At 44.4% G+C, this 27,854-nt stretch overlaps 1 protein-coding gene across 1 annotated transcript in view; it reads right to left on the bottom strand.

Annotated features, from left to right (window-relative positions):
* LOC110494809 (glutamate receptor-interacting protein 2-like) overlaps positions 1-27,854 on the bottom strand; it is a 163,126-nt gene that overhangs the window by 115,263 nt on the left and 20,009 nt on the right. Inside the window, exons 2-3 of the mRNA XM_036948442.1 lie at positions 27,662-27,742; positions 3,786-3,918 (exon numbers count right to left, since the gene is read on the bottom strand). Coding sequence (XP_036804337.1) covers positions 3,786-3,918; positions 27,662-27,742 — 214 coding nt within the window. The remainder of the gene's footprint in view (positions 1-3,785; positions 3,919-27,661; positions 27,743-27,854) is intronic.

Consider the following 27,854-nt stretch of genomic DNA (forward strand, 5'->3'; position numbering starts at 1 on the left):
TGGTCACTCATTAGACAGGACCAGAGATACAACATTATCTAGCTGATCACTCATTAGACAGGACCAGAGATACAACATTATCTAGCTGATCACTCATTAGACAGGACCATACTGTAGATACAACATTATCTAGCTGATCACTCATTAGACAGGACCAGAGATACAACATTATCTAGCTGATCACTCATTAGACTGGACCATACTGTAGATACAACATTACCTAGCTGATCACTCATTAGACTGGACCATACTGTAGATACAACATTATCTAGCTGATCACTCATTAGACAGGACCATACTGTAGATAGAACATTATCTAGCTGATAATAATATATATGGGCAAGCATTTTGCATTTCAAGCATTTCGCTACACTCGCATTAACATCTGCTAACCATGTGTATGTGACAAATAAAATTTGATTTGATATATCCCACCTTTCATTAAACCTACAGGCTTCAGGATCCACGAAAGATGAATAGCATGACGTTGGTTAAAATCTACTCTCAAAAAAACAGAATTAGAAATCAATACTTTCCTAATCGATAACAATCAAACTATATAGTTTGGCAACTAGTTTGGGAGAAAACTAATTTCAGGACAAAAAATCTATTCCATCTATTCTACAACAATAACATTCTGGTTCTGAGTTCCAAACAGACAAACAGATAGGACCAGACAGAGTTAATCGATAAGTTCTTTGTTGGTTGTGATTGCCAGGTAGATAACTTGTGGTTTGAAGTATTCAAGGCGGACTCCACAGGAAAATAGTTTTTGTTGCTGCGTTTCTTATAGTAGGATTGTGAGGTGGAGCGGTACATGTAGGTAGAGAGTTTGAGAAAGGAGAGAGTTTGTCAACAAGTAAAGAGAATGTCAATCAAATATCCCATGTTACAAAGCCTAACCCTCTACCACAGTACAACTGTGATTAACAATAAATTACATTTTGTTGCAAATATTGATCTACCTACTGTATATAGCTTAACAATATGATGTTGCTAGCTACTTAACGTTCTAAATGAAAACAGAAAGCAAGCTCCTGTCTTCTCATACACCCACTAGATTAAAGGACTTCTCATACACCCACTAGATTAAAGGACTTCTCATACACCCAGTAGATTAAAGGATGTCTCATACACCCACTAGATTAAAGGACTTCTCATACACCCAGTAGATTAAAGGATGTCTCATACACCCACTAGATTAAAGGACTTCTCATACACCCACTTAGTTAAATTACTTCTCATACACCCACTAGATTAAAGGTCTTCTCATATACCCACTAGATTAAATTACTTCTCATACACCCACTAGATTAAATTACTTCTCATACACCCACTAGATTAAATTACTTCTCATACACCCACTAGATTAAAGGTCTTCTCATATACCCACTAGATTAAATTACTTCTCATACACCCACTAGATTAAATTACTTCTCATACACCCACTAGATTAAAGGACTCCTCATACACCCACTAGATTAAAGGTCTTCTCATACACCTACTAGATTAAAGGTCTTCTCATACACCCACTAGATTAAAGGACGTCTCATACACCCACTTAATTAAATTACTTCTCATACACCCACTAGGTTAACCGACTTCTCATACACCCACTAGATTAAAGGACTTCTCATACACCCACAAGATTAAAGGACGTCTCATACACCCACTTAATTAAATTACTTCTCATACACCCACTAGGTTAACCGACTTCTCATACACCCACTAGATTAAAGGACTTCTCATACACCCACTAGATTAAAGGACTCCTCATACCCACTGGATTAAAGGACTCCTCATACACCCACTAGATGAAAGGACTCCTCATACACCCACTTAATTAAATTACTTCTCATACTCCCACTAGATTAAATGACTTCTCATACACCCACTAGGTTAAAGGACTTCTCATACACCCACAAGATTAAAGGACTTCTCATACACCCACTAGATTAAAGGACTTCTCATACACCCACTAGGTTAAAGGACTTATCATACACCCACAAGATTAAAGGACTTCTCATACACCCACTAGATTAAAGGACTCCTCATACCCACTGGATTAAAGGACTCCTCATACACCCACTAGGTTAAAGGACTTCTCATACACCCACTAGATTAAAGGACTTCTCATACACCCACTAGGTTAAAGGACTTCTCATACCCACTAGATTAAAGGACTTCTCATACACCCACTAGATTAAAGGACTCCTCATACACCCACTAGATTAAAGGACTTCTCATACACCCACTAGGTTAAAGGACTTCTCATACCCACTGGAGTAAAGGACTCCTCATACACCCACTAGGTTAAAGGACTTCTCATACACCCACTAGATTAAACGACTCCTCATACACCCACTAGATTAAATTACTTCTCATACACCCACTAGATTAAAGGACTTCTCATACCCACTGGAGTAAAGGACTCCTCATACACCCACTAGATTAAACGACTCCTCATACACCCACTAAATTAAATTACTTCTCATACACCCACTAGATTAAAGGACTTCTCATACCCACTGGAGTAAAGGACTCCTCATACACCCACTAGATTAAAGGACTCCTCATACACCCACTAGATTAAAGGACTTCTCATACACCCACTAGGTTAAAGGACTTCTCATACACCCACTAGATTAAAGGACTTCTCATACACCCACTAGATTAAACGACTCCTCATACACCCACTAGATTAAATTACTTCTCATACACCCACTAGATTAAAGGACTTCTCATACACCCACTAGATTAAATTACTTCTCATACACCCACTAGATTAAAGGACTTCTCATACCCACTAGATTAAAGGACTTCTCATACACCCACTAGATTAAAGGACTTCTCATACCCACTAGATTAAAGGACTTCTCATACACCCACTAGGTTAAAGGACTTCTCATACACCCACAAGATTAAAGGACTTCCATACACCCACTAGATTAAAGGACTCCTCATACCCACTGGATTAAAGGACTCCTCATACACCCACTAGATTAAAGGACTCCTCATACCCACTAGATTAAAGGACTTCTCATACACCCACCAGAGAAGACAGTGATGACAGATACACATGCTGACAGATCAACAATGCCAACAGGCTATTATGTTGCAATCTAGGATTCTCAACCTTTAGTGTCTTCCCACAGTCACCGTGAAGCACAAGACGCCTGAACAGCGACACTACTCACACAATGAATACTGTTTTATTCTTTGGTACATTGCTCATTTAGCTGATATTGTATCTTCATTAAATATGCCAGTCATGAGATTAATTCAGATTTTAACATGTCCCACTTTCTTTATTCAGAGTAAATCAGCTTTGGATAAAATCCACTTTCTACATAAATTGTCAAGCTAAGGCTCAAACACAGACAGTTGGCCTGCAGTGCATCTAATCTGTAAGTTTTATCTGGGGAGGGGGGGAAAGCCTGAGGGGGGGAGACTTCTTCGAAAAAACAGACAGGTCCGTCAGTAGATTTACACATAAAAAAAAAAAAATTTAAGACTACGCGCCTATTTTTAGCATCGTCTTCCTAGTCGTTAAACAATCCTGTGGAAATCTGCCTCTAGTGAAATGAAACGTCAGGTGGTTGTTTCTACATCAGGGCCTGATTAGCTGATACAGCATGGCTGCATCTGTGTCTGTGACTGGGGGACTGAGGGGATGGAGGTTCAGGCGTAAGTCAAGGAAGATGTCCTGTACACGCGTGCACATTCAGTAAAAAAAAGTGAGCGAATACTGTAAAAAAAAACTAAAAAAAACATGTAGATCTCACCTGGCAGCCAGTCCTCCTGGTCGTAGGTTGGAGACGCGGGGCTTTCCGTCCTTGTCTGTTCCTCCGGAGATGGTGAGGCCCAAGGTGCTGCCTTCCTTCTTAATCAGCTCCACTATCGTCACGCCCCGCAGATCTTCTACCCCAAACACAAACACAAGAACAAACAAACACAGAATCAAGGGACAGTATACATTATATAGTAACCAAGCCTTCACAGCCAGAAGAACACACAGAAACACAGTCAATGGACAGTATACATTATATAGTAACCAAGCCTTCACAGCCAAAAGAACACACAACAACACAGTCAATGGACGGTATACATTATATAGTAACCAAGCCTTCACAGCCAGAAGAACACACAGAAACACAGTCAATGGACAGTATACATTATATAGTAACCAAGCCTTCACAGCCAGAAGAACACACAGAAACACAGTCAATGGACAGTATACATTATATAGTAACCAAGCCTTCACAGCCAGAAGAACACACAGAAACACAGTCAATGGACAGTATACATTATATAGTAACCAAGCCTTCACAGCCAGAAGAACACACAGAAACACAGTCAATGGACAGTATACATTATATAGTAACCAAGCCTTCACAGCCAAAAGAACACACAGAAACACAGTCAATGGACGGTATACATTATATAGTAACCAAGCCTTCACAGCCAGAAGAACACACAGAAACACAGTCAATGGACAGTATACATTATATAGTAACCAAGCCTTCACAGCCAGAAGAACACACAGAAACACAGTCAATGGACAGTATACATTATATAGTAACCAAGCCTTCACAGCCAGAAGAACACACAGAAACACAGTCAATGGACAGTATACATTATATAGTAACCAAGCCTTCACAGCCAGAAGAACACAGAAACACAGTCAATGGACAGTATACATTATATAGTAACCAAGCCTTCACAGCCAGAAGAACACACAGAAACACAGTCAATGGACAGTATACATTATATAGTAACCAAGCCTTCACAGCCAGAAGAACACACAGAAACACAGTCAATGGACAGTATACATTATATAGTAACCAAGCCTTCACAGCCAGAAGAACACACAGAAACACAGTCAATGGACAGTATACATTATATAGTAACCAAGCCTTCACAGCCAGAAGAACACACAGAAACACAGTCAATGAACAGTATACATTATATAGTAACCAAGCCTTCACAGCCAGAAGAACACACAGAAACACAGTCAATGAACAGTATACATTATATAGTAACCAAGCCTTCACAGCCAGAAGACATTGTACATTGCCTTTGGAATGTATTCGACCCCTTGACTTTTTCCACATTTTGTTACGTTACATAACTTTACTAAAATTGATTAAATAAATAAAAATCTTAAGCAATCTACACACAATACCCATAACGACAAAGTGGAACCAGGTTTTTCAGAAATGTTTGAAAATGTATTACAAATAAACAAACTAAATACCTTTACATAAGTAAGTATTCAGACTCTTTGCCATGAGACTCAAAATTAAACTCAGGTGCATCCTGTTTCCATTGATTATCCGTGAGATGTTTCTACAACTTGATTGGAGTCCACCTGTGGTAACTTCAATTGATTGGACATGATTTGGAAAGGCACACACCTGTCTATATAAGGTCCCACAGTTGACAGTGCATGTCAGAGCAAAAACCAAGCCTTTGTAATGTGGGGTGGAGCAGGTGAACCCAAGTGGAGTCTCAGACGAGGAGACAGGGATAAGGTATTCAAGGTATTTATTGAAAAGCGGGGGGTAGATGGGGTGCAGGCCAGGGGAAGCTCGGGCAGGTAGCAGGGAACCAGGGACTGAGGCTGCGACCAGGGCAAGGGGAGTAGGGGCAGGGTAGCAGGGAACCAGGGACTGAGGCTGCGACCAGGGCAAGGGGAGTAGGGGCAGGGTAGCAGGCCAGGAGCGGAATCCAAAGAAGCAGTAAAGCGGGTGTCCAGGGCTGGGAAGCAGGACTGACGAGACGAGGGACTATAGACAGGGACCAGAGAGACAGGAAAACAAGATCTATGCAGGAACAAACAGCTTGAAATGCAGACTGACTGAGCAGAGGCTAGAATCTGGCAGCGTGGAAGTGGCAGGGCTGAGTATTAGTAGAGGTCTTTATTATGGAACAGGTTGCAGCTGGTGGGGATCTGCTCTGACTCAAGCATACCTGTCTACACACACACACACACACACCACACACCACACACACACACACACACACACACACACACACACACACACACACACACACACACACACAATCAGATACACACAGAGAGAGAGAGGGAACACTGGGGGATTGGCGGCAGGTTAGAGAGACACAGGATGTGCAGTAGAGGGCGTGGCAGGGGCAGATGTAACACAACCATGTGAAACCAAGCCATGAGGTCGAATGAATTGTCCGTAGAGCTCCGAGACAGGATTGTGTCGAGGCAGAGATCTGGGGAAGGGTAACAAAAATATTCTGCAGCATTGAAGGTCCCCAAGAACACAGTGGACTCCATCATTCTTAAATTTGAAGAAGTTTGGAATCACTAAAACTCTTCCTAGAGCTGGCCGCCTGGCCAAACTGAGCAATCGGGGGCGAAGGGCCTTGGTCAGGGAGATGACCACAAACCCATTGGTCACTCTGACAGAGCTCTAGAGTTCCTCTGTGGAGATGAGACCCTTCCAGAAGATTGAAATCTTTGGCCTTAATGCCAAGGAGGGAAACCTGGCACCATGCCTACAGTGAAGCATGGTGTTGGCAGCATCATGATATGGGGATGTTTTTCAGCGGCAGGGACTGGGAGACTAGTCATCATCGAGGCAAAGATGAACGGAGCAAAGTACCGAGAGATCTTTGATGAGAACCTGCTCCAGAGCGCTCAGGACCTCAGACTGGGGTGAAAGTTCACCTTCCAACAGATCAACGACCCTAAGCACACAGCTAAGACAATGCAGGAGTGGCTTTGGGACAAGTCTCTGAACATCTCTGGAGAGATCTGAAAATAGCTGTGCAGCGATGCTCCCCATCCAATCTGACAGAGTTAGAGAGAACCTGCAGAGAAGAATGGGAGAAACTCCCCAAGTACAGGTGTGCCAAGCTTGTAGTCTCATACCCAAGAAGACTTGAGGCTGTAATCGCTGCACAAGGTGCTTCAACCAAGTACTGAGTAAAGGGTCTGAATAATTATGAAAATATGATATCATTTATTTGTATATATACATTTGCAAAATATTCTAAACTGTTTTTGCTTTGTCATTATGGGGTACTGTGTGTAGATTGATAAGAAGAAAAAAAATATTTAATTAATTTTAGCACAAGGTTCTAACGTAACAAATTGTGGAAAAAGTCAAGGGGTCTGAATACTTTCCTAATTCACTGTATAGTCACCAAGCCTTCAAAACCACAAGAACACACAGGAACACAGTCAATGGATATGACATATAAATAGCTTAGTGACCTTTCCCAGCATGTACTGTTACTTTAATGAGTAGCACTAAGAGTTTTTCCCAAACATCTGCAAAACAATCTTTCTGTGCAATCTGCTTCTCATTTGGCCCAGTAGTCACACTGCACATTTTGTAAACATTCAATATTTAACCAGTTTTAGCAGCCTGACTAAAGAGAGAGAGCGGCTACAGGCCTGTTATAGCAGCCTGACTAAAGAGAGAGACCAGCTACAGGCCAGTTATAGCAGCCTGACTAAAGAGAGAGACCAGCTACAGGCCTGTTATAGCAGCCTGACTAAAGAGAGAGACCAGCTACAGGCCTGTTATAGCAGCCTGACTAAAGAGAGAGACCAGCTACAGGCCTGTTATAGCAGCCTGACTAAAGAGAGAGACCAGCTACAGGCCTGTTATAGCAGAGAGAGACTGAAGAGAGAGACCAGCTACAGGCCTGTTATGGCAGCCTGACTGAAGAGAGAGACCAGCTACAGGCCAGTTATAGCAGCCTGACTAAAGAGAGAGACCAGCTACAGGCCAGTTATAGCAGCCTGATTGAAGAGAGAGACCAGCTACAGGCCAGTTATAGCAGCCTGACTAAAGAGAGAGACCAGCTACAGGCCAGTTATAGCAGCCTGATTGAAGAGAGAGACAAGCTACAGGCCTGTTATAGCAGCCTGACTGAAGAGAGAGACCAGCTACAGGCCTGTTATGGCAGCCTGACTGAAGAGAGAGACCAGCTACAGGCCAGTTATAGCAGCCTGACTAAAGAGAGAGACCAGCTACAGGCCAGTTATAGCAGCCTGATTGAAGAGAGAGACCAGCTACAGGCCTGTTATAGCAGCCTGACTAAAGAGAGAGACCAGATACAGGCCTGTTATAGCAGCCTGACTGTAGTGAGAGACCAGCTACAGGCCAGTTATAGCAGCCTGACTAAAGAGAGAGATCAGCTACAGGCCAGTTATAGAAGCCTGACTAAAGAGAGAGACCAGCTACAGGCCTGTTATAGCAGCCTGACTGTAGTGAGAGACCGGCTCCAGGCCAGTTATAGCAGCCTGACTGTAGTGAGAGACCGCCTCCAGGCCAGTTATAGCAGCCTGAATAAAGAGAGAGACCAGCTACAGGCCTGTTATAGCAGCCTGACTGTAGTGAGAGACCAGCTACAGGCCTGTTATAGCAGCCTGACTAAAGAGAGAGACCAGCTACAGGCCAGTTATGACTAAAGAGAGAGACCAGCTACAGGCCTGTTATAGCAGCCTGACTAAAGAGAGAGACCAGCTACAGGCCTGTTATAGCAGCCTGACTGTAGTGAGAGACCGGCTCCAGGCCAGTCATAGCAGCCTTGTGTATTGACGTGCCTGCCAAGCTGGTCTTCCCCTGGGTACTATGTTTCAACCCGGAGTATGTTTAATTGTTAAACATTTCTGCTTCATTGTGACTTTGTCGCGCTTTGCACTTTTGCCTTTGGCTGGAGGTTTGTTGGACGCTGTTGCGTCCGTCTGTTGTTTGCTTCTGCAGAATAAAGTGTTCGCCTGATCACAACTCTCTGGTCTCCTGCACGTGACTTCTACACCAGTAGATCACAACTCTCTGCTCTCCTGCACCTGACTTCTACACCAGTAGATCACAACTCTCTGCTCTACTGCACCTGACTTCTACACCAGTAGATCACAACTCTCTGCTCTCCTGCACCTGACTTCTACACCAGTAGAGCACAACTCTCAGCTCTACTGCCCCTGACTCCTACACCAGTAGAGCACAACTCTCAGCTCTACTGCACCTGACTTCTACACCAGTAGATCACAACTCTCTGCTCTACTGCACCTGACTTCTACACCAGTAGATCACAACTCTCTGCTCTCCTGCACCTGACTTCTACACCAGTAGAGCACAACTCTCTGCTCTACTGCACCTGACTTATACACCAGTAGAGCACAACTCTCTGCTCTACTGCACCTGACTCCTAAACCAGTAGAGCACAACTCTCTGCTCTACTGCACCTGACTTCTACACCAGTAGATCACAACTCTCTGCACCTGACTTCTACACCAGCAGAGCACAACTCTCTGCTCTCCTGCACCTGACTTCTACACCAGTAGATCACAACTCTCTGCTCTCCTGCACCTGACTTCTATACCAGTAGATCACAACTCTCTGCTCTACTGCTCCTGACTTCTACACCAGTAGATCACAACTCTCTGCTCTCCTGCAACTGACTTCTACACCAGTAGATCACAACTCTCTGCTCTCCTGCACCTGACATCTACACCAGTAGAGCACAACTCTCTGCTCTCCTGCACCTGACTTCTACACCAGTAGAGCACAACTCTCTGCTCTACTGCACCTGACTCCTAAACCAGTAGAGCACAACTCTCTGCTCTACTGCACCTGACTTCTACACCAGTAGATTACAACTCTCTGCTCTCCTGCACCTGACTTCTACACCAGCAGAGCACAACTCTCTGCTCTCCTGCACCTGACTTCTACACCAGTAGATCACAACTCTCTGCTCTCCTGCACCTGACTTCTATACCAGTAGATCACAACTCTCTGCTCTACTGCTCCTGACTTCTACACCAGTAGATCACAACTCTCTGCTCTCCTGCACCTGACTTCTACACCAGTAGATCACAACTCTCTGCTCTCCTGCACCTGACATCTACACCAGTAGAGCACAACTCTCTGCTCTCCTGCACCTGACTTCTACACCAGTAGAGCACAACTCTCTGCTCTCCTGCACCTGACATCTACACCAGTAGAGCACAACTCTCTGCTCTGCTGCACCTGACTTCTGCACCAGTAAGTAGCGCACAGCTGTGACATACGGCCACCGCGCGTCCTGTGTGTAATTGTCATTTGAGCAGGTATTCCAACAGTTTCCAATGGAATATTGTTTTTATATATGTACACTGAGCAAAAATATAAACACAACGTGTAAAGTGTCGGTCCCATGTTTCGTGAGCAGAAATAAAATATATTTTCCATGTGCACAAAATATTATTCTTATATTAATTATAATAATATATATATAATTATATAAATGTGTTGACATCCCTGTTAGTGAGCATTTCTCCTTTGCCAAGATAATCCATCCACCTGACAGGTGTGGCATATCAAGAAGCTGATTAAAAAGAAAGATCATTACACAGGTGTACCTTGTGCTGGGGGACAATAAAAGGCCACTCTAAAATATGCAGTTTTATCACACAACACAATACCACAGATGTCTCAAGTTTTGATGGAGCGTGGCAATTGGCAAGCTGACTGCAGGAATGTCCACCAGAGCTGTTGTCAGTGAAATTAATGTTCATTTTTCTACCATAAGCTACCTCCAACATCGTTTTGGAGAATTTGGCAGTACGCCCAACCTGTCTCACAACCACGCCTGCTCAGGGATGTAAGCATTCAGTCTGTTTGACCTGAAGCATTGTCAATAAAGAGGTGAATTGGGAGCATCAACAGTGTGCGCGCCTTCCTTCACAAACATCCCAAATAATTCCACACGATGAGTCATTCCCAGAAGCTCAGACCCTCAGTGACACATCATCGTACAAAGACTGGATCGGTTAGCATCACAAATTAGGTTACAACGTTAAAGTTCAAGTAAAATACTGTTTCAATATGAGTGCAACCAAAGTGATGTGAAGGGAGCAAAGATTAATATATTGTAACCAATTGGATTTCAATCAATATAACAATTAACTTTATGTCGATTATCATCACACAATAAAGTTAATATATAATCCTAACCAATCGTCCCAATGTCCAAGTGTAAATAAGAAAGTCCCAAAATCCAATCCAAGATCAAAATGTGCCATCCTCCCTTTTACTTAAATGCAAACCAGTGCAACACATTTTGGATGAATCAATCTTCAGCTATTAAAGGCCACGGTAAGAATGTTTCCCATTGCATTTGTTATTTTGTGGGCTGTGGGGAGGTATGAGAAACTGGCTGTTTCTGTGTGCTTATTTTGCATGTTAGCATATTCAACGTTTTGGTCTTAAGTGTTTTTTTGGTCTAAAGTGTTTTTTTTAAAGGACAAGAAGTCTATACAAACACAGAGAGAGGACAACAATGAATGTTGGTGCTGTAAGACTGTATGACAATATCTTTGTGATTCAGTACATGTTCAGTTGTGGAAGAGACCTTCCAGAGTTGCTGCTATTAGCAATTTATGTTATTCTTCAATAACACAAACTCCAAAGCAAATCAGGGGGAGAAAAATAGGTTTATTAGAGAAGGACAAATCACGATGTTACGCTGGGAGGTAGATATTCAGATGTTCAGTCTCCCCTGTCCTCAGCTTTTCTCCCCACCGAACAAAGGAGCAGGAGGCCATTTATAACCCCCCCCCCCAGGCCTAGCCTGAGGTTTGACCAATCAGAAGTCCTTGCAGGACAACTTGGCCAATGGCCAAATAACGAGTATTCCACTCCAGACCAATGAAAACGTGGCCCACGTAGCACACGTCGCTCTGAGGTCAGGAGTGACATTCCACAGATTCTGAACAGATGTTGAACTGAAACCCAACTCCTACTTATAATTCGCTATTGACCATTAGGTTTTTAGTCATCTCATCCTCTGTGTTGTGCATTTATCTTCAAAATATTATTATACTGCAACGCGTCTGAGGCTATGTGTTCCCCTACTGGCTGGGATCATAGGCCTGTGTGTCCACTGTACGTTTAGTATGTTCCCACTGAAGCATTGTAAATCATCAGTGGCGTAGTCATTGATTCACTTGTTCATTGTTCCCTTAGTCAATGGTCAGCATTACTGTGCAGAGAGAGACCAGCTACAACAACCTGATTAAAGAGAGAGAGAGAGACCAGCTACAACAACCTGACTAAAGAGAGAGAGAGACCAGCTACAACAACCTGATTAAAGAGAGAGAGAGACCAGCTACAACAACCTGATTAAAGAGAGAGAGAGACCAGCTACAGCAACCTGACTAAAGAGAGAGAGACCAGCTACAACAACCTGACTAAAGAGAGAGAGAGACCAGCTACAGCAACCTGACTAAAGAGAGAGACCAGCTACAACAACCTGACTAAAGAGAGAGAGAGACCAGCTACAACAACCTGACTAAAGAGAGAGAGAGACCAGCTACAACAACCTGACTAAAGAGAGAGAGAGACCAGCTACAACAACCTGATTAAAGAGAGAGAGAGACCAGCTACAACAACCTGACTAAAGAGAGAGAGAGACCAGCTACAACAACCTGATTAAAGAGAGAGAGACCAGCTACAACAACCTGACTAAAGAGAGAGAGAGACCAGCTACAACAACCTGATTAAAGAGAGAGAGAGACCAGCTACAGCAACCTGACTAGAGAGACCAGCTACACCAACCTGACTAAAGAGAGAGAGAGACCAGCTACAACAACCTGATTAAAGAGAGAGAGAGACCAGCTACAGCAACCTGACTAAAGAGAGAGACCAGCTACACCAACCTGACTAAAGAGAGAGACCAGCTACACCAACCTGACTAAAGAGAGAGACCAGCTACAACAACCTGACTAAAGAGAGTGAGAGAGACCAGTTACAGCAACCTGACTAAAGAGAGAGACCAGCTACAGCAACCTGACTAAAGAGAGAGAGACCAGCTACAACAACCTGACTAAAGAGAGAGAGACCAGCTACAACAACCTGACTAAAGAGAGAGAGACCAGCTACAACAACCTGACTAAAGAGAGAGAGACCAGCTACAACAACCTGACTAAAGAGAGAGAGAGACCAGCTACAACAACCTGACTAAAGAGAGAGAGACCAGCTACAACAACCTGACTAAAGAGAGAGAGACCAGCTACAACAACCTGACTAAAGAGAGTGAGAGAGACCAGTTACAGCAACCTGACTAAAGAGAGAGACCAGCTACAACAACCTGACTAAAGAGAGAGACCAGCTACAACAACATGACTAAAGAGAGAGAGACCAGCTACAACAACCTGACTAAAGAGAGAGAGACCAGCTAAAGAGGGGGAAAGGTTGAATGACAAGATAAAGGGTTTGTACTGTACTATTGGACAGTCTGTACCGAGTCTTTGTTTCCTTACATTTTATATCCAATGTATCATGTTGACCTGTGTAATAAATCAGATCTTTCAAGTAAAAAAAGTGTGTGAGAGAGAGAGAGAGAGAGAGAGAGAGAGAGACACAGCAGATTTCCTCCTCTTCCTCTGAAGAGGTGAAACAAGGATCGGACCAATACGCAGCGTGGTAGGTGTCCATGGTTTTTAAATAAGGAAAACTAAACATGACCACAAATACAAAATAATAAAGTGAACTGGAAACAGTCCCGTGTGGCACAAACACTGACACAGGAAACAATCACCCACAAAATACCCAAAGAACATGGCTGCCTAAATATGGCTCCCAATCAGAGACAACGATAAACACCTGCCTCTGATTGAGAACCAATCTAGGCAACCATAGACTTACATAAACACCTAGAATGAACACAACCCCATGAATCTACAAAAACCCCTAGACAGTACAAACACCCTAGATGAGACAAAAACCATACATCACCCAAGTCACACCCTGGCCTAACCAAAATACTAAAGAAAACAAAGGCCAGGACGTGACAGACAGACAGACAGACAGAGAGAGAGAGAGAGAGAGAGAGAGAGAGAGAGAGAGAGAGAGGGAGAGAGAGAGAGAGAGAGAGAGAGAGAGAGAGAGAGAGAGAGACAGAGAGAGAGAGAGAGAGAGAGAGACAGACAGACAGAGAGAGACAGAGAGAGAGAGAACGAGAGAGAGAGCAGTGGAGACTTTGTATGGTAACAATGTACTTTGACTACATAGGTCCCAACCACATTATTAAAGGTTAATGAAATATATTCACACGATAACTATAGCGCATTCATGTCATGCTATGCAAGAGCTCATATTTAGGTATCTTAAGGGGCGGCAGCATATCCTAGTGGTTAGAGCGTTGGACTAGTCACCGAAAGGTGGCAAGATCAAATCCCCGAGCTGACAACCTTGACTGCATAGAATTTATACACATAGATCTGTCATGTATAGACCAGTATGACCAGTGGAGTGTTGTTAATGAGTTATGATACAGCGGGGCAAAAAAGTATTTAGTCAGCCAATTGTGCAAGTTCTCCCACTTAAAAAGATGAGAGAGGCCTGTAATTTTCCTCATAGGTACACTTCAACTATGACAGACAAAATGAGAAGAAAAAAATCCAGAAAATCACATTGTAGGATTTTTTATTAATTTATTTGCAAATTATGGTGAAACCCTGACGATTCAAACCTGTGGGGATCTTCCTGCACCATTGACCTCAGTGAGAAGCAGAAGGTAAGTGTGTGTGGGCATATACTGGTCATACTGGTCTATACATGATGGGGGGAAATTGGGCTGGTATGGGCTACATTTCAGCATAACTATCAAAACGTGGTTTTGCATTTTTGACATATTCAAGAAGGTGGCAGAAGCTCACTTTTGATAACAGCCATAATGAGTTTTACTTTTTATATTTTATTTTACCTTTATTTAACCAGGCAAGTCAGTTAAGAACAAATTCAAATTTTCAATGACGGCCTAGGAACAGTGGGTTAACTGGTCTAGGAACAGTGGGTTAACTGGTCTAGGAACAGTGGGTTAACTGCCTTGTTCAGGGGCAGAACAACAGATTTGTACCTTGTCAGTAAATCAAATCTATTTGTATAGCTAAGCTCTTCATGGTAATGAACTGTGCATTCTGCAAGTCTGATCTATAACGACAACGTTAAATGTCTATGTATGAACTTGATGCGGTCAAAGTCATTTCTGTTTTCCCCTCCTAAAGCATTCCTAAAGCATCCATAAAGCATTCCTAAAGCATTCCTAAAGCATTCCTAAAGCATTCATAAAGTAACCAGTGTTCCATTATTAAAGTGACCAGTGTTCCATTATTAAACTGACCAGTGTTCCATTATTAAAGTGGCCAGTGTTCCATTATTAAACTGACCAGTGTTCCATTATTAAAGTGGCCAGTGTTCCATTATTAAAGTGACCAGTGTTCCATTATTAAAGTGACCAGTGTTCCATTATTAAAGTGACCAGTGTTCCATTATTAAAGTGGCCAGTGTTCCATTATTAAAGTGACCAGTGTTCCATTATTAAAGTGACCAGTGTTCCATTATTAAAGTGGCCAGTGTTCCATTATTAAAGTGACCAGTGTTACAATATTAAAGGGACCAGTGTTCCATTATTAAATTGATCATTGTTCCATTATTAAAGTGACCAGTGTTCCATTATTCTAGTGACCAGTGTTCCATTATTAAAGTGACCAGTGTTCCATTACTAAAGTGACCAGTGTGCCATGACCATTGACATAGGGCAGCAGCCTCTAAAGTGCAGGGTTGAGTAACCGGGTGGTAGCCAACTAGTGATAGTCACTAAGTTCAGGGTACTGGGTGGATTCTAGTGATGGCTATTTAACAGACTGATAGCCTTGATATAGAAGCTGTTTTTCAGTCTCTCAGTCCCAGCTTTGATGCACCTGTCCTGACCTAGCCTTCTGGATGATAAAAGGGTGAACAGGCCGTGGCTCGGGTGTCTGAGGTCCTTGATGAATTTCTTGGTGTTTCTGTGACACCGGGTGCTGTAGATGTGCTGGAGGGCGGGCAGTGTGCCCCCGGTGATACGTTGGGGCATCACACTCTGGTGAGCCCTGCATTTACGGACGATGCAGTTGCCGTACCAGGCGGTAATATAGCCTGACAGGATGCTCTCAATGGTGCATCTGTAAAAGTCTGTGAGGGTCTTAGGGGCCAAGCCAAATATCTTCAGCCTCCTGAGATTGCAGAGGCACTGTTGTTCGTCCCCACAGTGACCGTACATACATACCTCAACCAGAAGCCATGGATAACAGGCAGCATCCACACTGAGCTGAAGGCTAGAGCTGCCGCATTCAAAGAGCGGGACTCTAACCCGGAAGCTTTTAAGAAATCCCGCTATGCCCTCTGACGAACCATCAAACAGGCAAAGCTTCAAAACAGGACTAAGATTGAGTCGTACTACACTGGCTCTGACGCTAGTCGGATGTGGCAGGGCCTGCAAACCATTACAGACTACAAAGGGAAGCACAGCCAGGAGCTGCCCAGTGACACGGGCCTACAAGACGAGCTAAACTACTTCTATGCTCCCTTCGAGGCAAATAGCACTGAAACATGCATAAGAGCACCAGCTGTATTGGAAGACGTGATCACGCTCTCTGCAGCCGACGTGAGTAAAACCTTTAGTAAAACCTTTAGACAGGTCAACATTCACAAAGCCTCAGGGACGGATTATCAGGACGTGTACTGGGAGCATTCGCTGACCAACTAGCATGTGTCTTCACTGACATTTTCAACCTATTCCTGCCTGAGTCTGTAATACCAACATGTTTTAAGCAGACCACCATAGTGCCTGTGCCCATGAACACTAAGGTAACCTGCCTAAATGACTACCAACTCGTAGCACTCACGTCTGTAGCCTTGAAGTGCTTCTAAAGGCTGGTCAAGGCTCACATCAACACCATCATCCCAGAAATCCTAGACCCACCCTAATTTGCATACCGCCCCAACAGATCCACAGATGATGCAATCTCTATTGCACGCCACACTGCCCTTTCCCACCTGGACAAAAGGAACACCTATGTGAGAATGCTATTCATTGACTACAGCTCAGCGTTCAACACCATAGTGCCCTCAAAGCTCATCAATAAGCTAAGGAGCCTGGGACTAAACACCTCCCTCTGCAACTGGATCCTGGACTTCGTGACGGGCCGCCCCCAGGTGGTAAGGGTAGGTAACAACACATCCGCCAAGGTGAACCTCAGCACAGGGGCCCATCAGGGATGTGTGCTCAGCCCCCTCCTGTACTCCCTGTTCCCTCATGACTGCACAGCCAGGCACAACTCCAACACCAATTTGCCGATGACACAACAGTGGTAGGCCTGATCACCGACAACAACAAGACAGCCTATAGGGAGGAGGTCAGAGACCTAGCCGTGTGGTGCCAGGACAACAACCTCTCCCTCAACGTGATCAAGACAAAGGAGATGATTGTGGACTACAGGAAAAAGAGGACCGAGCACGTCCCCATTCTCATCGACGGGGCTGCAATGGAGCAGGTTGAGACTGTCAAGTTCCTTGGTGTCCACATCACCAACAAACTAACATGGTCCAAGCACACCAAGATAGTCGTGAAGCGGGCACGACAACTCCTATTCCCCCTCAGGAGACTGAACAGATTTGGCATGGGTCCTCAGATCCTCAAAAGGTTCTACAGCTGCACCATCAAGAGCATCCTGACTGGTTGCATCACTGCCTGGTGTGGCAACTGCTCTGTCTCAGACCGCAAGGCACTACAGAGAGTAGTACGAACGGCCCGGTGTCAGAGGAAGGCCCTAGAAATTGTCAAAGACTCCAGCCACCCTAGTCATAGACTGTTTTCTGCTACCACACAGCAAGCGGTACCGGGGCACCAAGTCTAGGTCCAGGAGGCTTCTAAACATAAGCCATAAGACTCCTGAACATCCAGTCAAATGGCTACAGGGTGGTATGCATAATTGTCTGGAGTCCATGTCACAGACGTCTCATGTCTGAGCCGTTGAATTGCGACTCACTTTGTCTTCGTACTGACATGTTTCTTGTTTGATTGCCTTACGGAGGGAATAACTACATTGTTTATATTCAACTATATTCCCAGTCACCTTGCTGTGGTTAAATTTTCAAACTTTCTTTTTTTTTTTACCCCGTTTTTCTCCCCAATTTTGTGGTATCCAATTGTTTAGTAGCTACTATCTTGTCTCGTCGCTACAACTCCCGTACGGGCTCGGGAGAGACGAAGGTTGAAAGTCATGCGTCCTCCGAATACACAACCAAGCCGCACTGCTTCTTAACACAGCGCGCATCCAACCCGGTAGCCAGCCGCACCAATGTGCCAATGTGCCGGAGGAAACACCGTGCACCTGGCGACCTTGGTTAGCGCGCACTGCGCCCGGCCCACCACAGGAGTCGCTGGTGCGCGATAAGACAAGGACATCCCTACCGGCCAAGCCCTCTCTAACCCGGACGACACTAGGCCAATTGTGCATCGACCCACGGACCTCCCGGTCGCAGCCGGTTTACGACAGAGCCTGGGCACGAACCCAGAGTCTCTGATGGCACGGCTGGCGCAGCAGTACAGTGCCCTTAACCACTGCGCCACCCGGGAGGCCTCTGTTGTTCGTCCTTTCAATTTTGCACGAATGCTGCCATCTATTCACAGTTATTGGTTTGGATAGATTTTATTCGTCACAGTGGGAACAACATACACATGAACTCAGTCACCGTGTCAGTGTATACGTCAATGTTACTGAATGTTAATGAACACACCAGGCAGGTCCGAGGAAACTCTGAACATATCCCAGTCCGCATGAACAGAACAATCTTGAAGCGTGGATTCCGATTGGTCAGACCAGAGTTGAATAGACCTTAGCACGGGTACCTCATGTTTGAGTTTCTGTCCATAGGAAGGGAGGAGCAGAATGGAGTTGTGATCTGATTTGCTGAAGGGAAGGCGGGGGAGGGCCTTAGTAGCCATCCCAATGGCAACAAACGGACACTGCAGGCAATGTGTTGATAAGACATCGGTAGCGTTTTCCTCAGATTTCCTTTGTAGTCCCCAACTACAATAAATGCCGCCTCAGGATATACGGGTTTTCAGTTTTCACAAAAAGTCTAGTGTGGTTCCTTGAGAGCCGCCGTGGTAATGGCTTGACGGTGGCCAAAGTGAATTCTCTCATGAGGTAATTTGTTTGTGAGTTATTCTAGGTTGGATGAACAAAAGGACTTGAGTTCCTGTATGTTACCACAATCACACCATGAGCAGTTAATCATGAAACATACAGTGCCTTGCAAAAGTATTCACCCCCTTTGGCATTTTTATTTATTTTATTATAATATAATTTTATTTTATATATTTTATTTATTACATGAAATCCGCCAAAAAACTAATTAAATTACAGGTTGTAATGCAACAAAATAGGAAAAATGTGAATACTTTCGCAAGCCGCAGTACACCTCCGCCTTACTTCTTCTTCCCGGAGAGTTCTTTACTTCTATCTGCACGATACACTGAGAACCCAGCTGGCTGTACGGACAAAGATAGTTTATCCAGAGAGAGCCATGATATCTGGAAGGAGAGCATCGCCTTGAGTTCATTTACATAACCCAGATTGAAACATACCAAGCCTGGAATCGACAATGATAATTAACTCCATTTCATTATTGTTGAAGTGAAAAAATAGCAAACAAATACAATGGAAACGGAGTGATAGTCAGAGTGGATTCCAGTCTACCTAACAGTATAGCAGTGCTTCCCACAGTGTAGTCTTCTTTCCAGTACACATGGTATAAGGGAGACAGCCTGTAGTTCCAGTATCTATGAGATACTCACTGTCTTCTAATCTAAATGCTGTAACTGTGACAAGGCATGCAATGTGACAGAGAAGGACTGAGGCAAAATTAAGCCTAATCACTCAACTGACTGGGTTCTAATGAGAACACAACATGACATGAGACCGAGGGGGAGAAATGGAAAGAATAAAATGCTCTAAATGCATGGAAAACAACTCCAGGAAACCAAATGAGTTACTGTAGTAAATATTCTAAATTAATAGTGTTTTTGTTGACGTTGCCTAAAGCCTGTATTTTTCGTAATGTTGTTGGGGGGAAAGAACAGGTGAATTCAGATGGAGAAAAACAACAAATCCACTATTTCTCCCAAATCTAAGGAAAGATAGACTGATAAAGAGTCCTTTCAAACTGAGAGAAACGGAAACTAATTTCTCAAGTACCAATGCCTTCCATTTTCTGCATCAGTCACTATCTGCCGTAACAATCTGAAATGGGAAAAGATTTCTGGGTTTCCAATAAATGAGATAAGGTGCTTTGGTGAGACCCTGACTATTTTGTACATCCCTGTTGTAAATCTCTGAAATGGAGGAGCCCCTTCTTGTTCCTTTCAGCAGCCCATCATTTTTCCTATGAGCTGGAAACTATATAACGTTACCGTAGCAACTTTTTATTTTATTTTTATTTCACATTTATTTAACCAGGTAGGCTAGTTGAGAACAAGTTCTCATTTGCAACTGCGACCTGGCCAAGACGAATATGTAGCGAGGGCCAGCCGACTAGAGCATACAGGTCGCAGTGGTGGGTGGTATAAGGTGCTTTAGTAACAAAACGGATGGCACTGTGATAAACTGCATTCAGTTTGCTGAGTAGAGTATTGGAAGCTATTTTGTAGATGACATCGCCGAAGTCGAGGATAGGTAGGATAGTCAGTTTTACTAGGGTAAGTTTGGCGGCGTGAGTGAAGGAGGCTTTGTTGCGGAATAGAAAGCCGAGTGTCCAAGGACGGTCCGGAAGTATACAGAATGGTGTCATCTGCGTAGAGGTGGATCAGGGAATTGCCCGCAGCAAGAGCAACATCATTGATATATACAGAGAAAAGAGTCGGCACGAGAATTGAACCCTTTGGCACCCCATTGAGATTGCCAGAGGACCGGACAGCATGCCCTCCGATTTGACACACTGAACTCTGTCTGCAAAGTAGTTGGTGAACCAGGCAAGGCAGTCATCAGAAAAACCGAGGCTACTGAGTGCCGATAAGAATATGGTGATTGACAGAGTCGAAAGCCTTGGCAAGGTCGATGAAGACAGCTGCACAGTACTGTCTTTTATCGATGGCGGTTATGATTTCGCTTAGTACCTTGAGCGTGGCTGAGGTGCACCTGCGACCGGCTCGGAAACCAGATTGCACAGCGGAGAAGGTACGGTGGGATTCGAGATGGTCAGTGACCTGTTTGTTGACTTGGCTTTCGAAGACCTTAGATAGGCAGGGCAGGATGGATATAGGTCTGTAACAGTTTGGGTCCAGGGTGTCTCCCCCTTTGAAGAGGGGGATGACTGCGGCAGCTTTCCAATCCTTGGGGATCTCAGACGATATGAAAGAGAGGTTGAACAGGCTGGTAATAGGGGTTGCGACAATGGCGGCGGATAGTTTCAGAGATAGAGGGTCCAGATTGTCAAGACCAGCTGATTTGTACAGGTCCAGGTTTTGCAGCTCTTTCAGAACATCTGCTATCTGAATTTGGGTAAAGGAGAACCTGGAGAGGCTTGGGCGAGTGGCTACGGAGGGGGCGGAGCTGTTGGCCGAACTTCTATACAACTCCCTGGAAAACAGTGGCAGTTGATACTGACTGGACTATCCTGGCTAAATAAAGTGTATCAACCTCAGTGTACTAACCTCAATACAACCACAGTATACCCTCAGTGGCCAGTTTGCCTCCAGAACAGCCTGCAATCTTCTGGGAGTGGCGTTCAATGGTTGCTCAATTGGTATCAAGGGACTAAATGTGCGCCAGGAAAACATTTCCCACATCATTACTCCACCGCCACCAGCCACCGTTGACACCAGGACGGGTCCATGGACTCACGCTGCTTACACCAAATCCTGACTAGCATGACGCAAAAGGAACCGGGATTCGTCGGACCAGGCAATGTTTTCCCACTTTTCAATTGTCCGGTGTTGGTGATGGCGTGCCCACTGGAGCCACTTCTTCTTGTTTTTAGCTGATAGGAGTGGAACCTGGTGTGGTCATCTGCTGTCAATAGCCAATCCGTGACAAGGACCGACGAACCTGGTGTGGTCATCTGCTGTCAATAGCCAATCCGTGACAAGGACTGACATTCTCTTTCAACCTCTCATCAACGAGCTGTTTTCACCCACAGGACTGCCACTGACTGGATGTTTGTTTGTCGCACCGTTCTCTGTTAACCTTAGACACTGTCGTGCGTGAAAAGCCCAGGAGGCCAGCTGTTTCTGAGACACTGGAACTGGCGCGCCTGGCATCGACGATCATACATTCAAAGTCGCTTAGGTCACTCGTTTTGCCCCATCTAACCTTCAATCTAACAGTAACTGAATGCCTCGATGCCTGTCTGCCTGCTTTATACAGCAAGCCACGGCCACGTGACTCACTGTCTGTAGGAACAAACCATGTTCATGATGGGGTGGTGTACCTAATAAACTGGCCTCACTGAGTGTAAACCTCAATAAACAGATGTATTTGTCCAATCAGATTATCACCTCAGTGTCCCAACCTCAATAGTCCCAGAGATGTGTATCCGATGGAACTATATGCCACCTTACCTGAACCGCGTTCACATGTAAATATGTATCAAATGCAGGGGGCTCTAACTGAACACTGATCATTGGCAGCACTGGTGCTCCCAACTTTAAAAAGTTAGGAGCACCAAATGAAATCTAGTTTAATTGATTGAGATACTGCCTATATTGGACCTATATGAATTCTAGCTACTTTATGAAGCAACATGTCCTCTAGAAACTAACATGTACCACCGTAAATACATTAATTAAAAGCTAAAATGTTAATAAATATAGTAATAGGAATACCGGGAAAATATAAATAAAAAATAAAAAAAGGGACACATTTCTCAGCATGGATTTGTCTAATTTTAACAGTATCACCTCAATGTTTAGTCACACTTGGTGTTACACTGTGAGAGGAGATGGTGTTCTGCACGCTGTTTAATGTGGAACTGACAGCGTTTTAGTTACGTGAAGTCGTGCAGAAATCTGTTCATATACACCACCAGGAAGAACATGACGTATTTGTTTGCATTTTTTTTGACAAGCGAGCACTTAGATATGGATATTTTCACGTTTTCATATTTCTGTCGAATGGGAATGACGTGGAGCTACGTATACTAAGGCATTTGGGAAAATAAACCCTAATGCAAATGAATGGTGCGTCACAGCCAATCAGAGCTACAGTAGGCCTATAAGTCATTTGCCACACACGGGCCTTCCATCTTTCACTTTGGCAGTAGCAACAGTGCGACTTTTAACCAATTAGTAAGCATTGGCCAAAAGCCATAAAATACACCTGAATGGATTTCTGCAAATATGTAAATACCACGGGAGTCCTTTAACATTTGGGAACATTCCCGCCTTATTGATCAAACAACCATGAACAGATAGGCTATCTCTCCCTCCCCAAGATCAATAACTAATGCTAGCCACAGCGAGATGAGATAAAATCTAATGAGGTAAGAGTAGATAAACCAGCGTTTCCCAAACTCGGTCCTGGGGACCCCAAGGGGTACACGTTTTGGTTTTTGCCCCTTAGCATGACACAGCTGATCATCAAGCTTTGATTATTTGAATCAGCTGTGTCATGCTAGGGGGCAAAAACCAAAACGAAACGTGTACTCCGTGCGGTCCCCAGGACCGAGTTTGGGAAATACTGAGATGGATCTGCCTGCCCGCCCATTCGATTGATGCCAAATACATTTGATTGACAACTAAGAGGTATGTTAACTGTGGATAACAGTCGTTCAAGATCAGCGTAGCTAGCAAAGTGATTCACATTTCTTGCTAACCAAATGAAAAGGGACAGAGGGATACTAATGCCTTCAACTGAAATGTGTCTTCTGCATTTAACCCTCAACCCCCAGTCAACTGGCAACTGCATCTCTAGCTGTAGCCACAGAAAAAACAATATGGGGGGGTGGGACTCTGCCACTTACCCACTCGTCCAATGACATGACGTCCTCCCAGCAGCTAGCTAGGTAATGTTAGGCTCCGTGTTATTAGCTACTAAATAAATAGATATGCTAGCCTATTAGCCATGTTATAATTGACTTGTGATCATTGCCCTTGCTAGTTTGATTGTATTGACATTCCCAGCATTGGGTTACATTGGTCTGTTTTTGTCCAGAATATTGAGTCATTGAAACTGAACCAGTGCATCCTGAATGGAGGCAGCAGACGATGTACCAGGCCAGCTGTGATTTACAACCTGATAGTAATATGTTTTGTACTACCAAGAAATGTATCGGTGAGTTATATGAATCATGCATTGAACTGCATCCATCTATTCTGCCAACAACGCCTTATGGAATTTGGAATGAAATATAACCTATTTTTAAAACCTCTTTTTTTTGTTGGTAGAATAAACAGTCAATTTTATATTTTTGCCTGATATGTGACCCGTTTCAGGAAGGTAGGCATATGTCGCACATCACTACCTCACAGGAGAGGAATTTGGCAGAAATACCTTCTGGAACATGTGAACTTTCATGTGCCTTAATAACAAACTTCCATCTGTAAATACGAATACAATTGTTGGTTTAGCCACAGAAAAAGACAGGAATCTTCCCCCTAGCCATGATTGGCTGAGATAATGAATGGGCTGGACATGCCGAGAGATGAGTTCAGATTGGTCTGCCATATGGCATGCTTCTGTCTATAACATCAAATCAAATCAAATGTTATTTGTCACAAGTGCTGAACACAACAGGTGTTGTACCTTACCGTGCTATGCTTACTTACAAGCCCTTAACCAACAATGCAGTTTAAGGAAAAATAAGAGTAAAGAAAATTAAAAGTAACAATAAAATAACATTAATGAGGCTATTAACAGGGGGTTCCGGTACCGAGTCCATGTGCGGGGGTATTACTTAGTAGAGGTGATTGAGGTAATATCTAGATGTAGGCAGGGGTAAAGTGAATATGCAAAGTTAATAAAAAGTGAGTAGCAGCAGCACACAACACAATTATAATAAAAATAAATGGGAGGTCAATGCAAATAGTCTGGGTAGCCATTTGATTAGCCCTTTAAGGGGTAGAAGCTGTTAAGAAGCCTTTTGGACCGAGACTTGGCACTCCGGTACCACTTGCCGTGCGGTAGCAGAGAGAACAGTCTATGACGTGGGTGACTGGAGTCTGACAATTTTTGGGCCTTCCTCTGACACCGCCTATTATATATGGTATATAGGTCCTGGATGGCAGGAAGCTTGGCCCCAGTGATGTACTACGCTGTCCGCACTCCCAACTGTAGCGCCTTATGGTCGGATGCCAGGCAGTTGCCATACCAGGCAGTGATGCAACCAGTCAAGATGCTCTCGACGGTGCAGCTGTGGAACTTTTTGAGGATCTGGGGACCAACGCCAAATCTTTTCGGTTTCCTGAGGGGAGACTGTTCACAACATTCTTGGTGTGCCCTATTCACGACATTCTTGGTGTGTTTGGACCATGATAGTTTGTTGGTGATGTGGACACCAAGGAACTTGAAGCTCTCAACCTGCTCCACTACAGCCTCGTCGGTGAGAATGGGGAAGTGCTCGGCCCTACTTTTCCTGTAGTCCACAATCATCTCCTTTGTCTTAATCACGTTGAGAGAGAGATTGTTGTCCTGGCACCACACGGCCAGATCTCTGACCTCCTCCTTATAAGCTATTTCATCGTTGTCGGTGATCAGGCCTACCACTGTTGAGTCGTCGACAAACTTAATGATGGTGTTGGAGTTGTGCTTGGCCACGCAGTCGTGGATGAACAGGGAGTACAGGAGGGGACTAAGCACGCACCCCTGAGGGGCCACCGTGTTGAGGATCAGCTTTGCAGATGTGTTGTTGCCTACCCTTACCACCTGGGTGTGGCCCGTCAGGAAGTTCAGGATCCAGTTGCACAGGGAAGTGTTTAGTCCCAGGATCCCTAGTTGGTGATGAGCTTTGAGGGTACTAAGGTGTTGAACGCCAAGGCCTCACCTACTCTCCCTGGGGTCCAGCAAAATTAAGCCATTTATACAATTTTTAAAACATTACAATACATTCACAGAATTCACAACACACTGAGATTGCGTCATCTGTGGATTTGTTGGGGCGGTATGCGAATTGGAGTGGGTCTAGGGTTTCTGGGATGATGATGTTGATGTGAGCCATGACCAGCCTTTAAAAGCACTTCATGGCTACAGACGTAGCCAAAATACAAAGCAACAATGCGAGCCCACAATAACGGGCAGATGTACAATGAGCAATCACTCACAAACAAACATGGGGGGAACAGAGGGTTAAATAATGAACAAGTAATTTGGGGATTGAAACCAGGTGTGTAAGACAAAGACAAAACAAATGGAAAATGAAAAGTGGATCAGCGATGGCTAGAAGGCCGGTGACGTCGACCGCCGAACGCCGCCCGAACAAGGAGAGGGACCGACTTTTCATTTTCCATTTGTTTTGTCTTTGTTTTACACAGCTGGTTTCAATCCCCCAATTACTTGTTCATCAAGCTAATTCCAGTTATCACCGTAGAACGCTTTGCAATATGCACAGAAAATAAGAGGCGAAGCAGCGTGCACGGCCAGGGAGTATGAGCAGCAGAATACAGACTCCCCATCATCTTCATCTACACGTTTTAGTTTACACCCATCCAGGCCCAACCAGCAGGGAGAACATTTAGTTTACACCCATCCAGGCCCAATCAGCAGGGAGAACATTTTGTTTACACCCATCCAGGCCCAACCAGCAGGGAGAACATTTAGTTTACACCCATCCAGGCCCAATCAGCAGGGAGAACATTTTGCTTACACCCATCCAGGCCCAACCAGCAGGGAGAACATTTAGTTTACACCCATCCAGGCCCAATCAGCAGGGAGAACATTTAGTTTACACCCATCCAGGCCCAATCAGCAGGGATAACATTTAGTTTACACCCATCCAGGCCCAACCAGCAGAGCGAACGCCTGAAAGAGAGCAGAAACACCAAAATGACAGACGGCGAGAGAGAGAGAGAGAGAGAGAGAGAGAGAGAGAGAGGGGGGTATAATGTGCTCTGTGATACTAGAACTTGGCATGGCGCGCAGGGCAGAAGCAAGCCATCCCTGCTAGGAGAGAGTGGGAGCAGAGATAGAGATATAGATAGATAGATCTCAGAGAGAGAGAGAGAGAGAGAGAGAGAGAGATACACAGTAAGAGATAGTAGAAGAAAGAAGGAGAACTGTGAACTGTGGAGAGCCTGAGAAAGAGACCAGAGAGATAGAGCAGAGAGAAAGAAACCAGAGAGATAGAGACAAGAGAGAAAGAGACCAGAGAGAGACCAGAGATAGACCAGAGAGAGATAGACCAGAGCGATAGAGGGAAAGAGAGACCAGAGAGAGATAGACTAGAGAGAGAGAGAGAGCAGAGAGAAAGACCAGAGAGAGGAAGAGAACTGTGAGCTATGGAGAGAGCGAGAAAGATACCAGGGAGAGACCAGAGACATACCAGAGAGACCAGAGACATTCCAGAGACCAGAGAGACCAGAGACATACCAGAGAGACCAGAGAGACCAGAGACATACCAGAGAGACCAGAGACATACCAGAAAAACCAGAGACATACCAGAGAGACCAGAGACATACCAGAGAGACCAGAGACATACCAGAGAGACCAGAGAGACCAGAGACATACCAGAGAGACCAGAGACATACCAGAAAGACCAGAGACATACCAGAGAGACCAGAGACATACCAGAGAGACCAGAGAAATACCAGAGAGGCCAGAGACCAGAGAAACCTGAGATGAGCAGCCAGACAGTAAAGAAACTCAGCAGTGTACCTGGGATACTCTGTCTCCTGGAGGTCAGGGAATTGTCTGTCCCTTGTGAGTCCTTGTTCCCTTTAGAGTAAGGACCATCATCTGGAAGGAAGGGGGAGAAAACAGGGCTATTATAGGCCTGCGTCTCAGATAGCACCCTATTCCCTATGTAGGTTCACTACTGTTGACCATGGCCCAACATAACCAATTCCAA

Source organism: Oncorhynchus mykiss, chromosome 17 (genome assembly GCF_013265735.2).
Source record: "Oncorhynchus mykiss isolate Arlee chromosome 17, USDA_OmykA_1.1, whole genome shotgun sequence".
NCBI classification, from domain to species: Eukaryota; Metazoa; Chordata; class Actinopteri; order Salmoniformes; family Salmonidae; genus Oncorhynchus; species Oncorhynchus mykiss.